At 47.4% G+C, this 15,475-nt stretch overlaps 1 protein-coding gene across 3 annotated transcripts in view; it reads left to right on the forward strand.

Moving 5' to 3' along the window:
- Nucleotides 1-15,475, forward strand: part of rbms3 (RNA binding motif, single stranded interacting protein) — a 246,819-nt gene that overhangs the window by 178,919 nt on the left and 52,425 nt on the right. For all 3 annotated transcript variants that reach the window (XM_053446879.1, XM_053446877.1, XM_053446878.1), the window contains 2 exons: nt 3,873-4,030; nt 8,856-8,935. In XM_053446879.1, the coding sequence (XP_053302854.1) occupies nt 3,873-4,030; nt 8,856-8,935 (238 nt within the window). The remainder of the gene's footprint in view (nt 1-3,872; nt 4,031-8,855; nt 8,936-15,475) is intronic.

The raw sequence follows: 15,475 nt of genomic DNA on the forward strand, positions 1-15,475 counted from the left end.
GCAAAACAAGCGAGGAGAGAGAGAGAGACTCAGTTGTTGGACTCATTCTTGACATGGAACAAGACTCACCAGGGGAAGATCATCAGAGAGGCGAACTCCTCCACTGGCAATGGGAAAGAAGTTTAACGTCTTTCTTGTTGGCGTGAAAGAGATCATAGGGAAGTGTGTAGGTGGAATGGAAAAGGGTAAGATAGGGGGGGTGCTGGAGTGAGTAACAAATGAGAGGCAGAGTAATCAGGGGTCATAAGAGGCTAGAAACAGACAGAATGGGATAGAATAAGGAATCCGTGGGATATTGTACGTGTTGACGTGATAGCGAGGGGCAACCCGGGGCCTGAACACAGCATCAGATGCAGCGCCCCCAGTCAACACACACATCTACCTGTCTCCCTTCCCTCAGTTAAATGGATGCAGCCCTGAGAGCCCCACCGGCGCAACGTAGACTTCTGACACCCGACGTCTCTTCTCCCTCAAGCGTTTGTCAGAAGCCAACGAGGGCTTTTTCCTTTAATGTGTTTTATCTGCTCGTCATGTCGGCTGCCTTTGTCTCCGGCTGTCTCTGTCTTACCTTTTGATGCTCTTTCACCTTTTGCACTGTGATCACTGTAATTCTTATTTTCCCTGTTTTCTTTTTGCTTAGCCCAGATCCTTTCCTCTCTCTCTCTCTCTCTCTCTCTGTTAATACTCCCCCTCCTCCCCCCTGTAGCATGGTAATGTTCTCAGATATTACAGTGGGGTAAACAGAGCCGGGTGTCGAAATGAAATAACTGCTACAGGGCTGTCAGCTCTAGCGAGGGGCCCATCCGTCAGCGGGAAATGACACGTCAGCCACCCCCCCCCCCCCCCCCTCCTCCTGTCACACACACAAACACAAACACACACACACACACACGCACACAGTTGGATTCCTCGTGTCCTCCTGGTGGCAAGGTGAAGGAATTATACTCATCAAAGGCCCAGTGCAGCCCGGAGCCTTTCCATTAACCTTCTACAACTGGTCAATGGCGAGCAGATAGACGCAACTGCCATCGCACACTCAACACGCACACACTGCTCCTGGGAGACGCACATAAAAGCAAATTGAGACATAGGCACGCAATTACAATATATTTTATTTTATATCCCCCCCCCCCCCTCCCCCACACACACACACACACACACCATAATTAATCCGGTTTATACACAGGTGCACGCGAGCGAACACACACCTCAATTACCGCTTCATTCAGGGCCTGACAGCAGAGCATGTGCGAAGGCTGACATTAAAGGAAATTAAATCTCCTCGTGGAATGGGCCGGCCCGTCTCACCCCCCCCCAACCCCCCCGTCAGAACGCTCCCACTTCCACTCCTCCACGTAACCTTCTCATCTGGGTATTTAGGGCTTTGTGGTGCGGAACGTCATCAAAGAGAAAAACTTAGCGAGGCGGCCGTGTGAAGACGAGGCCTCCCCATGATAATCCACCCCCCCCCCCCTCTCTCTACACAAATTACCGCTTCACCTTCCGTCGTATTCTGTTCGCCGTGTGTACCGTCACGCTTATAGAAGCAAGCGCCCCCCCCCCCCCCCCCCCATTCAAAAGGGCTCCCGCGCTTACAACCCTGCTATCACTGACTGATACCACAGCGAGTGAGTCAGGCAGTTAACTCTTTGATCCAGCCCCCCCCCCTCCCGTCTGGCTGGAATACGAAGCCTATTTGACATAATCCTTAAAAACATCGGTCTGACATAACCAGTGAAACTCAAAGGGAAGCGCAGCTGCTCGACGGCTACACACACACCAAAGAGACTCACACCAGCAGAGTGACACGTGTAGAGTCGATCTTTACGGGCAGATTTAATTAAGTCTCATTCGCGGCCAAATCCTGTGTTGTACAAACTTGTGCGTGAGCTCTTTCTCAGAACGTAACTGTGACAAACCTGCAATGGAAGAAGGGGAGGAGGGGGGGGGGGGGTTCATTTGCACTGAAGTTTGGTAATTGAGTTCCTGGTTAAAGGAGAAATAGCTGCAGTTTTTCCCGCTTTCACATCGGGCACCAGCTTTCTCCCGAAGGCTTTAATCAGATCAAACATGTCCTGTCAGATAAGACGGCTAATTAATCAGGGGAGGGACCGGTCTCCTCTCCTCTGACAGATGGAGCGATGGAGGCAGGACGCCCGGTGGAGGCACTTCCTCTCCTCCTCCTTAACCTCCTCCTCCTCTGCCGTCAACAGAAGACATGAGACAGAGCGAGGCAGCGTTGCCTGTGGCAGAGCACAGAGAGTCTGTACAGATTCTCAAAGACACTGTTTACCTGCAACTGTACCGTCTCCGCAGCGTCTCCCCGACTGAGAGGGAGGCCGACTTGTGAAGCTGCTGTTTGCAGTGCTGCAGCATGAAGTAGATCACTGGGATTCCATGTTTCTCATCTTTTTAACGTGTTTCCTTTGAGGCTAAGTCGACTGATTTCTGCATAAATAAGCGCTGCTGACAGATTACAAGCATGGTTTTGGTTTGGAAAAGCAAAAAACGTCCTATTTTTTTAACCTGTGTGCAGATTGTGTTAATTTCTGTGGGTGAAAGTCATCTCCACCTTGTCCCTGCTTCTCCTCTCAGTTTGTAAAGTTTATGAGACTGGACATGGCCGATCAAACTTAACCACTCCTGAACTAATGGAATGAATATTTTATAATAAAATATAATTCAATAAAGTTTTATAGATATGAGTCCTGCTAAATTGATATTCTTATTAAGGAGAGATTCCTTGGCCTCCCTTATTATTACGTATACCATTCATTGGATTACTGCTTTTCTACATGGCAACACTCTTTGTACAGTTTCCATTTCACTGCCTAAGTTATTGCTCTAAAGTGGATTAAAATGTAACACACTCAGAGGCTGTTATTGACAAGGGCGAGAATGGAATTTAGTTTTCATTTGAATGAAAAGAGTTCACAACGACAGCTTCAGAAGATCCGTTCAAAGTTATCAGTTTGATTTACAGCATCGTTCAGGGGACTGACCTGAAAATAGACCGACCCCGTGTTGGAAATTGGGTTGTACCATGTCTCTTATCATGTAAATCCTCGAGCACATTACACCTACCACCAACCACAGTATCCTGTATATGGCTTTTTCCAGTTTTGCTCTTGTGATGGCTGCTATTGGATGAAAGGTGCTGATTGAATAGTAACTAACAGCCTGTTTTGGAGGAAGCATTCAATATAAATTGATATGTGAGAAAAGGAAACACAAAGATGTTTAGTATAACATAATTAAAAAATCAGGCTGACACAATGTCGTTTCATGCTTAATTTAGAGCCTGACATGATGGATGGATGGGGGGGGATGGATGATTGGCATATATGGTGACTTCTTGCCTCAGTGACTAATTGACTGATGGGACCAGGCTGCTGTTTCCAGCTGTTCTGCTGTGGAGCGCCGCACCGGGCCCCCGGTTACCTCCGGCTCAGCCCACCACGAGCTGTGCAGCTGCGAGCGGCCCCTTGTGCGCTACACAGGAAACACCACCACACACTTCTTCTCTTTCTATCCCTCTTTCTCTTAATCCCTAATCATAACACCAGTGTGGAGGAAATCCACCCAGAAGACTCAGTATACAACATGTGAAACTCCACTCGCACATGTGTTGTCTGCATACTTACGTGTTCACACTCACGGAGCCAGCACAGATGTCGGTGCATCCATATTGCATGCGAGCAGATGAATGTGTGTGTTTGTCAGCGAGGCCAAACATCATGAGAGTTCAGCCACAGTTTGGTTCCACTGTTGCAGCACGAAGCCGAGGATACCGTACTCCTCTAACCATCTTCTCTTCTCCCCTCTTCACCTCCTCCTCCCCTCTGCTCCTCCCCAAATTCCGTCCCCTCCAGCAACAGGAGCAGGACCCCACCAACCTGTACATCTCCAACCTGCCGGTCTCCATGGACGAGCAGGAGCTGGAGAACATGCTGAAGCCCCTGGGCCACGTCATCTCCACGAGGATACTGAGGGACGCCAACGGGGTCAGCAGAGGAGTGGGCTTTGCCAGGTACGTGACGTTATTGATATGAATGTAACGTGAAGGCAACAGTTTAAATATATCTTTTTATTTTATTAACCCTAACTCTAACCCTGCTGCCTCACTAAATGCAATAGTAAAAACCTTCCGTGATGAAAGTGCAGAACTTATGCCCACACATGACACTTGGCTCAAATACTTATTCCATATACAGTTCTCTCGTTCTCCATGTTTTGCAAATAGATTCGACCTGACACACACGCACACTTACAAATGACCCGATCGTAGTGCGCACTCCCAAACATATATTAATGCACACATAAACATGGCGTGGCATTAAGTCCTGACGTCCTAAGTGCTTACACACATTTATTCTATAAAATCGCTCTTCAGATGAATCCTGCCTCCAGGCGGTGGAAACTTTTAAGGCTGATTTGTTTCTCCTCTCAGTCGGTTTGACTGTGTGTCTGCCAGTGGATGAGTTAGTCTTTATTTATGGCTATGCAACCGAGCGTGTGTGTGTGTGTGTGTAAGTGTGTAGGCTATACGTGCCTATTAATGGATGCCTCTGCATGCACAAACATTCATGGATACCCCCCCCCGTCCTTCCACTACAGCTACTGGAGGGCTGCTTTATTTCTGCCACCAAGCCTATCACTGAGCAGTTTATTTCTTTTTCTACTTAAAAAAAAAAAGTTTCCTCTTCTGCTTGTTAATCCCCTGAAGTCATAAACCGCTCTGTCCTTGTCCTCAGCAGCAGCAGCCACCAGGCTCTCATCCCCCCCCCCCCACACACACATTCCTCCCTTGTTTACCCAGAGGAGGCCACTGACGGCCACAGAACTGCCATCTTGCAGGGATTTTTCTTAATCACCTGCTCTGGCTGAACTCCTCTCCTATTCCCTGCTCTATTACTGAGGGTTACAGCAGGACAGACACGTACAAACACACACATAAACAGGCACAAACATAAGCATATGCACGGCTCTACACACACCGGTGCACACACACACACATGCGCGTACACCAGCTCGCACTCTCACACAGACAGGTAGGCCTCCTGTAGACCGACAAGCAGAGCACAGCGGCAAGCTGCCACAGGCCACCTGTTCAACCAGCCCTCCGCGAGGGGGAGGAGGAGGATGAGACATGATGGAAAGAGTGAGACGGGAGGAAGGAGAGGGAGAGGAGTGAGAAAACAATAACTGGATGAAGGGAAGTCGCTTTAGAGGTTAGGAATGAGGAGGAGAACAGGGTGATTGGGAGGGAGACGAGGGAATGTGATGGAGAAGAATCGAGGAAAGGTGTGTGGGAAAAGATTGGAACAGTGAATAAGTGGTGTTTTAGGGGAGCTCAAAAGAGGCTGTATTGTTTCTGGATGGATCAAGGAATACAAGAGAACGATAACTACAAGCAAAAAGAAGCCAGACAGAAAGAAGGAGGATCAATGTGTTTTCTAAGCGGTAGAGTCGGCGTTAGCTGTGTCAACAGACAGGCGGACAGACAGACAGCTGCTGAGGGCTGGGCCATGAGGAGCATTAGAGAGAGTAAACCCAGCTAAGTGTTTGTGGGCCGATCCATTACTGATATCAGAGCCCATTACCGCAGCCCCAGCACTAATCATTGCAGACAGCAGCACCTGATTCCATTAACCAGCAGCACACCGAGAACACAGAGAACAGCCACAGAGCTTTACTGCCTACCTGGCCCGCTCAACGACCGCCTGACTACCCCAAAAGGCTGATTGACCAATAGACAGCCTGGCGGAGCGGTTTGTTACCCAGCCGCTGCCTTAACAGACTCCTGCCTTATTTACTCCTTTGTCTGCCCACCTGGTTCCTGTCGACATTACCCGCCGCGCTGCCGGAGCGAGAGCGAGGGAGAGACGGCGTCGAGTGGGAGGCAAAGCAGTGAATCGCCAGAGGGGCGGAGGATGAGGAGCGCTGGGGAATAGCAGGAGAGAAGTTAAGCATGAGCACTTCTAGATAGAGGAGCTCTGGAGAAGGGGGGTGATGCATTCAGCCTGATTTTCAGCCTCCTTTAAAAGGCGGGCAGCAAAAAAACATCCCAAAAGATTATCTCTCTAAAACATCACTTGCACGATAAATCATAACTCCACTAAGTGGAGTGTGCACTATGCACTGGGCTGTTAGGCTTTAGTGAGAGGGATGCAATGTGAGGTTAGCTGTGTGTTAGCTGTCATGCAGATCCTCTCTGTGTCACTGAGCTGGCTCCTGATGTGAAAGAATCCGGTTATTGGCATGTTTATGAAACGGAGATGAAGAGCAGCTACTGTGTGTGGACATGGAAGAGCAGCATGTTGTATATTCATCTCTGCTGTTCAATCGAATTGTATTGCCTTGATTGAAATAATGATGGTGGAGGTAACAAATGTTCATTCAATGTATAGTATCCAGTTTTACATTGGATAGTTGTTCAATAGATATTCTTACTAGTTTTTCCACATTATGTTTTATTTCCTTATACCATGGACATCTCTCTCATCTTCTTTTGCTTCCCACGGGGGACAATATTTAATATAACGTTGAGCTCAATATTAAAAGTAATTTTTTTGCATTGACTAGAAAATGTCCTTGAAAGCTTTCTGCTCTTGTTCCTTGTTCAAACTGATTTAAATCCTTTTTTTTTTTACCAATTTTAGACTCTTTTATGTCGGAACATTTGATTCGCAGCTGCTTGTGTGGAGATGTGAAACGTTTTAGAAGTTAAGTTTATTTTCTCCAAAGCCAAAAAAAAAACTCCCAGCCCTCCCTGCACATGAATCAGCTGAAAGTCTCTGTTTTTAATGATGTGATTTCTTGTTGCTGAGGGCTGGTGATGTGTTTAATGGCACTTGTCACAATTAGTCATCTGCTGAGTCACTCCGGCCGGCGAGGATCAGCTGTCCATGCAGTGGTGGAGACGGAAGGGAAAGAAAGAGCGATGGCGGAAAAAAGGTCTGACACGGGGTCAGGGAGAGATGGATGATGCCGGGAAGTGTGACAGATTATCATATTCTAAAAAGAGAAGTATAGGGAGAGGGGAAAAAGAGAGAGAGAGATGTTTATGTGGACGGGGGGGGGCGTGACCAAGGGGAAACAAAAGGATGGGCAGAGAGGGAAAGAAAAGGAGGGCACGTAAAGTGAGAGAGATGGGGCGGGAGGGAGGGAGGGAGGGTAACGGTGAAAGATGGAGGAAATGACCAAGGTTGAGAGACGGGGAGGAATGAGAGAGACGTCAAAAAGGAGAGGTGCAGACAGGCCGGGGAGTAAGATGGATGGGACGTAGAGAGCGATAAAGAAGCTAGGGTATGGAATAAAAAAAAAAAAAGAAGGAAGAAGGATGAAGGTAGAGATGGGAGAAGGATGAGAGACAGAGGACGGAGAAGTGAGCGGATGACAGGATGATATGAGTATTCTTGGAGGTGAGAGCGAATGGAGCATGAGAATCTGGATTAGAAATGAATTCTGTACATTCCACGAGCGGGTCACCGTAAAGACAGAGGAATCACTCGGGACTTAATATCAGCTATTTGCATTCATACGTTAAAACAATCTGATTGGTTGTGTTTTTGTTGTGTTGTATTATCTTGGGGTAACACAACAGATTAAATTGATCATAGACTCAGGCTCGGCTCTGATCGGGCCTTTTGCTGAGGTCTTTTCCTGATTCTAAATCTCTCTCTCTCTCTCTCTCTCTCTCTCTCCCTATTTCAAGCTGAATATCTTGTCAATTAATGCGAAGTGGTGAAAAATATGAAGCTATATCCCTCAGAGTTATTTTAGCAATGAAATTCAAGTTCCAGATGAGAGAGACACTGAGTGATGCGAGGACAGGAATGAAGTCGAGGTGTGTTTCTCTGTCATATTAAAACCAGGTGTAGCATGTGGCTTATGTGTAAGGTCAAAGGAGTTAGATCATTAGCTGGCACCAAGTACCAACTTTCTCAAATCCCCGACTTATGGACATGTTTTGATGTGATGCGTGTCTGGACATTAATGTCTGCAAACTTACGAGGTGAGAGAGATCAGAGCCCGACTTGAGATCAGCTGCTTGGCTCGTACCCGGCGTTTGATCCACATCCAGATTTATTTCTACGTTCCAACACTGTCTTACATCCCTTCTTCTTCTTCCTCCTCTTCCTCTTCTTCTCCTACAACCCTTCATATGCTTTCATATGCCGTCCTGCCTGCTCTCTCTGTCTTTCTATCATTTTTCTTCTCTTTTATTAGGTAGTGTGAAAGGCTGCCTGACAACTCGTCTTCCCCCGCAAACGCTGAATTTCATTATGAAGTTCTGACTCATGCTCACAATGCTGTTCCGCAGCAGATAGACACACAGACTCTGGGTCGTCCCACAGCTGTCTTAGTGGAAGAACAGAAGTTTAATAACCAGCCAGCAACTCCTTATTGTGGTAAATGTGTCATGGAGGCCGGTGTTTTCCTCACGCTCCATGTTGTAGGGAACGTTAGAGAGAAACAAGCAAGGCAGCTGGGGCTCAGGAGGTAGAGCGGGTCGTCCACTATAACCAGAGGGTTGGTGATTTTAATCCCAGTCTCCACTATTCCACTTGCTGTTCCCTCGGGAAGCTACAGAACCCCGAAGTAAATCCGTGGTATGGGATTGATGCACTGTATGTGTGAATGGTTAAATGGCAAAACTGTAAATCGCTTTGGGCAGTCATAAAGAAATTATATAATTAAGAAAAAAATTATAAATTATAAAATTGACTCCTTTATCCTAGTTCCATGGTCGGTGAGCTAATGCTTCTGTCTGTGTCCATCTTGTTCCATAAAGAATCCCTTGTGTGATTCAAATGTGTTTGAATCGAGTCCCATGCTTTGCCTTCTTGCAGGATGGAGTCCACAGAGAAGTGTGAAGTAGTGATCCAGCATTTCAATGGAAAATACCTGAAAACCCCGCCAGGCATCCCAGGTGAGTCTCCTCTCCTTTGCCTTACATTACTCTCACATCAACCCTTTTCCTTTCCTTTCCTTTCTTGAAGAATCATCGCCTTTACAACGAGAAACCTCCTCTCTAATTCAATTATGGTAATAGCTCATCTGTGATGGGCCGGACAGCTTGATAGATTGTGTACACCGGTGTTTCTGACACCTGGAGCTGGCTGGCTCACCTATATGGCTCCATACGTCTCGACCGCTGCCTCTCTCTCTACCTCTGTCACCATGTCCCTCCCTCCCCAGTGCTGCTGGTTCTGCTGCTGCTGCAGGCTGGAACTTCTCGGGCAGGAGAAAACCCCGTTTAATATTCACACTCATGCCTCTGTGCTGTTCTTGCAATCTACTTAAGAGCTTGCACTCTCCCCCTCTTTCCTTTCCTGCTCTCTGTTGCTGTGTCCTTTCTCCTCCCTCTCTTATTTTTTTTTAATTTTTCTGCAGTCACCCTAGACAGTGGAACAAGCTTGGCCAAGGAGAGAGCAAGCAAGAATGTCACAAAATCGAGACACATGTAGGGACAAGATAGCGCCACGTGAAATCTTTTATCCTGGTTCCGAAGTAGCGTCCGTGTCCCAAAAGTTTGAAACAAAGACTTGGCAATGTTGGACGGAGCACAGCGAGTCCCTGAGGGAGTTACGGGTGACAAGGGGTGACAGCAGAAAGAAAAGTGAGGTGGAAGGACGGCAAAGATATCAAAGACACAGTCAGAGGGAAAATCTAGGATGATGAAACTGCTGCCCAAGCATATTTTGGGGGCCAGGTGCTGCGGAGCTTGAATCCTCCCGTGTGCCCCCAGGGGGACAGAGAGGGCGAGGACATCTCCTTCAACCCCCCCGGGCGATGTTATTAACAATACTCACAGCTCCAACCAGTGGCTCGGAACCATCTCCAGTATCCAGGAATATCGGAAGGAGTCTGGATTTAGAATCTCCATATTAGCTCGACCACCGCGTAGCCAGCGGCCATTAAAGGCAAGGTGAGCGGTTATATTGAAGTTGAGCCGTAATAGGAAACCTTTAAAGCTGTAATATCGGGCTGACCTTCCCCTTTAAGGGTCCATCTCCCAGCTGCTCAGGCTTTATTATTGTTAATGGATTGTTCAGGCTTGTGCCCAGCACGGAGATTTACTGTCCCGGTCGAGGAAATCCTTCTGTGGAATTAAGAATGGTTAAGTTTACAAGGTCTACTCTGGTCTGGTGCTACAATCGTCCCGTCCTAAAAGGTCCATGAAATCCCCCTCTGCCCTTTGCTGTACGCCAGAGTGCGCACACACACACACACACACACACACACACACACACACACACACACACACGCACGACTGGAATCGCCAAAAGCTATTACTGTTCCTTGTGTTGTTGCATTTTTTGTGATTTGAAGCAATGCAAACCATAGTCATAATCAATTAAAATGGTAATTGTGATTTATTGCCACTGGGGCCCCATCATTTCTATCGGTTGTGATAACACTGAGCTGATAAAACAAATTCCCCGAGATTTGGGAAGCTGGTGAAGCACAAGCAGTCAGATGATCAGACATCATATCCAGATTATCTAAACAGCGTCATTTGTAGGCAAAAATTGAGAAATGTCAATAAACTCCCTCTTTGCACACGAGTGATGGAGATTTGTTGAAGAATCTGCTGGAGCATCTGATCTCTCACGTCTCCGGCTCTGCCTGTCGTCTTTTTATCTGTGATGACTCGCTTCCACGTCCCAGAAATTAATTTATAAGGCAGCAACCAATAAAAAAAGAGTTATTGTTTCTGCCGAGATTTATTGGTGCGCTTCAGATATTAAAATGTTGTCACTCGGATGTCAGTCTTATTTATGAATAATTGTAGATAAAAGCTCCCTCTGTCATTCCTTTGATACTTTCCCCATAAGTTTCACTTCACCCGAGGTTGTGCGATTGAGGAAGTGTGTTTCTTATTTATTTTGTTCTGCTCTCTGACACTGTCCATGTCGACCGTCTGCTAAATGGAAATCTCTGGACATTCCTCTGTTATCAAACTCACATGTTCCTCTGCAGAGAACCGAGCGGCTGTTTCTCCTCCACACACACACAGAGGCAGCGGCTCGCCTTTCACAGACGTGCACGTGTGTACGAGTGTGCACGTCATGGGTTCTCACAACATTTGTGTTTGTGATTCATGCATGTTTATTCAAATTTATGCATTTTAAAGTGGAAACATATACACACCATGTTTGTGTGCAGACAGAGGATGTGTCACTGTGTTTGTGTATGTGTTTGCGTGTGTGTGTGTGTGGGTGTGCGTTTGTGTGTCGGTGTGCGTGTGTGTGTCACGTTGGTGGTATTTCCCCAGAGCCCCTTGCTATGCAGGGCAGCTTCTTCATCCATCCATCTTTGACAGCTCAGCGGCACCCCCTGGGGGGGCCCCGCCACACACGGCAAAGCAGTGGGAGTGTGTGTGTTTGCGTGTGTGTGTGCACATGCATGGTCATGCTTGTGTGACAGCCATGACTACTACACTGTGTGAGACTTGACACATACACACACACGCACAAACTGCATAAGCACAAATATAGTCATGCACCAATAACTTTGACCTGAATGGAATGTCAACATCCATATAATGCTAATGGGGTGGTTTTTTCCACCCATTTAGCATTTAGAACACACACACACAGAGTAGCTTGGTTGGTACATACACACACACATGCCTGTACACATACATGACAACACTTTCAGTCTACATACACGCACACACACACAGTCATCTCAATGTACCAATCGCACTCAACAATCCTTTCAAGCTCATATCTGTCAGGCCTCTGCACATCCAGCTTAGCCACTCAATCATACTGTGTCGAGAGGTGCATGTGTGTGTATGTATGTGTGTGTGTGTGTGTGTTTGTGTGTTTCTGTGCATGCAAGACGGGGATGTCCCTTGTTATAGACGTCCTCTTCCACTCAGGTGTGTCCAGTGGCGATACACAAAGCGGATATTGAGTTGCAACCTTTCCTGTCACGCACCATGAAGTAAATATGGACGTCATGCTCCCGGTCATAAGTTGTGTTCAACTGACCATAGGGAAGTTAACCAGAAAGGAAGTCACCATATTGGTTATTAGTGTGGAGATAACGCAAGGACACGGGGAGGAGCCACGTATACAGAGCAATGGATTGTGGAGATGCTAGCAGATGGCAGCTAATGGCTTCCATGGACCGTTTCCTTACACTTCCTGTTTAAATTTTAATGTAATAACATGGAACCTCCTTGTGATTACATGAGATGTTGAGTTGATATATACAGTGGAGGGGGACGCTAGCAGATGGCAGCTAATGATACTCAAAGAGCTTCCCTGTCTTTAACATTAGGATTTTAACGAGATCATGTCTAATATTCATGTAGTTACACACAGATACAATCTATGATAACATGTATATTAGGTGTTACATCAATACATTCATCCTTATAGACACGTTTCCACTCTAAAACACAACTTGTGCACAAAAGGAACTTGAAATGAAATCACGTCCAGCAACTTCTACAGAACCAGGAACCGCAGCGCTCACATATAGATGCGTCCAATCAGCTACCCAGGTCAGGTTTGTTTGCCGGGGCCTGGTTGATATGAGCGGTGTGTAGCAGTCGCTGAGGCCTGCTCCAGCCGCTCTGCTCTGCCCACGTCTGATTGTGATTCAGAGAGGGGGACATGATCGATAGCCCCTGATGGAGCACTACAGCTGCTTAGCTATTCTGTGCAATGCGGCAGCCGCTCGGCCTGACGCTGTTGTCGGATGTGAGTGTGCATACGCCCGCACACGCAGAGGAACCATGCAGGAAAGGGGTTGTAGTGCGTGTATGCCAAAGCTGGCTTTTGTGTATGTGTGTGTGTGTGTTATCGCCACAACACATTTATGCATTTAAAGGTGATACACACAAACACAGATAGATGGACACTAGCTCCCGTGTAGACACACAAACCGCTTTTCCGAGACACAATCCTCTTTGTCGCTGGACGTGAGAATGAGGAGTTATCCGTGTGTTTCTCGGCGGATGTGGGGTTTTACTCAATTTACAAAAATAAATGGACTTTATGAATTGTGACTACAGCAATGACCCGTGCTGAAGTGAGCCCAACAGGGACGCATTATGATTTACACGGCAACCCTGAGCAGTAGGGAAAGTCAAAGGAAGCGCAGATAAAAAGTGATTTAATCCGCCGGCTCCACTGAGCCTCGCTGATTAAAGCCTCACGTCCCACAATGCATTAAACAGCTTAGAGATGACACCCTATGGTAAATTTAATTCAAACCGGAGACACATTAGCCACTGTTTGGCTTTGGCAGGTGAGCAATCTGACGTGCGTCCCTGAATTGTGTGTCTGCGGCGGCACACACAGGAAATTGATGACATTGGACACACTGCATGTGCTTTTTCCTCTCACTGCTGTTTGTGCCATTTAAACTTAATTCCATTGTCAGCAGTCAAAGACGAGCAAAACAAACAATGGCTGTGTTTCCAGATGCAGGTGATGCTGAGCACTGCTGAGAGCGGCAGCAGAAGACTTTGATGAATCTTAACGTCCCCACGAACGTCTAACTGTGCAAACACTGACTCGGTCCAGACCCAACGTGCAGCAGCACATGCAGCTTCTTCCTCTTCACCTCCACTGCCACCGCTCCTGTTGCCAATATGGCAGCAGAGCTCAGAGTTGGCTGCAATATCGTCCAATAGATGCTGGATAAATAATGGAAACCACATCAGGAAGCAGCCCCAGTGGCCCTGGGAGATGGATCCAAACGGAAACATGCAATATGTACAAGCTTTCCTGTTTCTTCTTATTTATTTTTTTTTCTAGACAGGACTCTGGCATTTCTCTCTCGGACATTATCTGGTTTTACGATTTATTTTTCAAACTTGCCGTGACCGTCTCTGTCCTTTGAAACTTTGCAGCTTCAAAGTCTCAAATTTTCTCATGGAGATTAGGGTTGCACTTTTCCACACCCACATGAATATCATTGCATTAGAAAAATCCCCAATCACAGTCTTGATTTGCCCTCTCTCTCTCTCTCAGAGATCCAGATGACACTGGGGCCTACTGTAGAATTACTGCAGCTGTCAAGATTATGCTCCACAGAGTTAACAGGGGCCACTATTTGGCAACCTCCCCTTCCCCCTTTTTTACCAAACGACCGTGCTGAGCCCCGAGTGCCGGACCCGACAACACATCCCCGCGATTATTTGCAGAGGGCCTGTGCCACTGAGGGCGGGGGGGGGGGGGGGGGGGGGGGGATGTTGCCGGGGGTGCTGTTGCAGAAAAAGATCCACTCCCTTATGGCGCCCTCACCAAGGCAACGGTGCCAAGATAGCAGAGACAGCCCGCGGTATTAAAACGTCCCTCGCTGAATTAAGGCGAGTCCCAAATCACTTGGTAAGTCACAAAAAGCCCTTCTGAAACTGTCAGTCATACTCCAGTAATCCATGTTAATTTTTCTGCAATCCCTCCCACATTCCCCTGGCTAATAACTGGCCTGTCGACAGGACGGTTCTCTCTCTCTCTCTCTCTCTCCCCCTATGGCGTGTAGATTTAACTCTCAGCCAAGTAGGTTGGTGGCGTGGCTGTCAGCTTGTTTTTCCCATGATGCATCTGTGTGTCGCGTATATGGCGGCTGATCGGTGAATTGTTTAATATCTAATGTTTTCCTTTCTCTGTTAGAAACACAAAGGTCAAATCCATCACATGTTGATAATTAATTTACCGGGTGTAAACGAGATATATTTCTGTCTCTGCTCCTGATCCTCGCTGACATCCAGACAGCTTCTCAATATGCTCTGCTCCGGGTAATAATTACCCCCCCCCCCCCCCCCCCCCCCCCCACCACCCACCATATCAAATGCACTCCTCAGGATATTGCATCATAATGAAATCTGTCCTCTTGGAGTGAACCCCCCGCCCCACCCCACCCCTTGACTTCACCTGACTTCCATTAGAGGCAGGACACACAGGAAGTTATTATTGGCAACCCCCAGTAAATCAGACAGCTTCCTGAAAAAGGATCATTCCCCCCCCCCCCCCCCCTGCACTCTCTCATTACAGCCTTATCTCGCCCACAGAAAATAATCTGGATTTGTCACGCTTTGTTTGTTTTGCCACTGAACTGTATCAGTCACGAGCGACGGCACCAGTCGAAGAGGAGGAGGAGGAGGAGGAGGAGAGAAGAGGAGAGGAGGAGGAGAGAAGAGGAGAGGAGGAGGAGAGAAGAGGAGGAGGAGGAGGAGAGAAAGAGGAGGAGGAGGAGGAGGAGAGAGAGGAGGAGGAGAAGGAGAGAGGAGCTCTGAGTGGATCCGTCACCAGAACACAGAGTATTCACCTGCTGCCGTCCCCTTCCACAGAAAATAATATCAGCCCTTTGATTGGCTTCAAAGTTTGTTTAGGCAGAGGAGAGGCGGCTCCGGCTCCTGGAGGGGTTTAGGCAGATATGATTGACTTTGCTCTCCACTCAACCACATCTAATGTGGAGAGAGACAGAATAGAGGGGAGACAAG

This window comes from Pleuronectes platessa, chromosome 18 (genome assembly GCF_947347685.1).
Source record: "Pleuronectes platessa chromosome 18, fPlePla1.1, whole genome shotgun sequence".
In the NCBI taxonomy this organism is placed as follows: Eukaryota; Metazoa; Chordata; class Actinopteri; order Pleuronectiformes; family Pleuronectidae; genus Pleuronectes; species Pleuronectes platessa.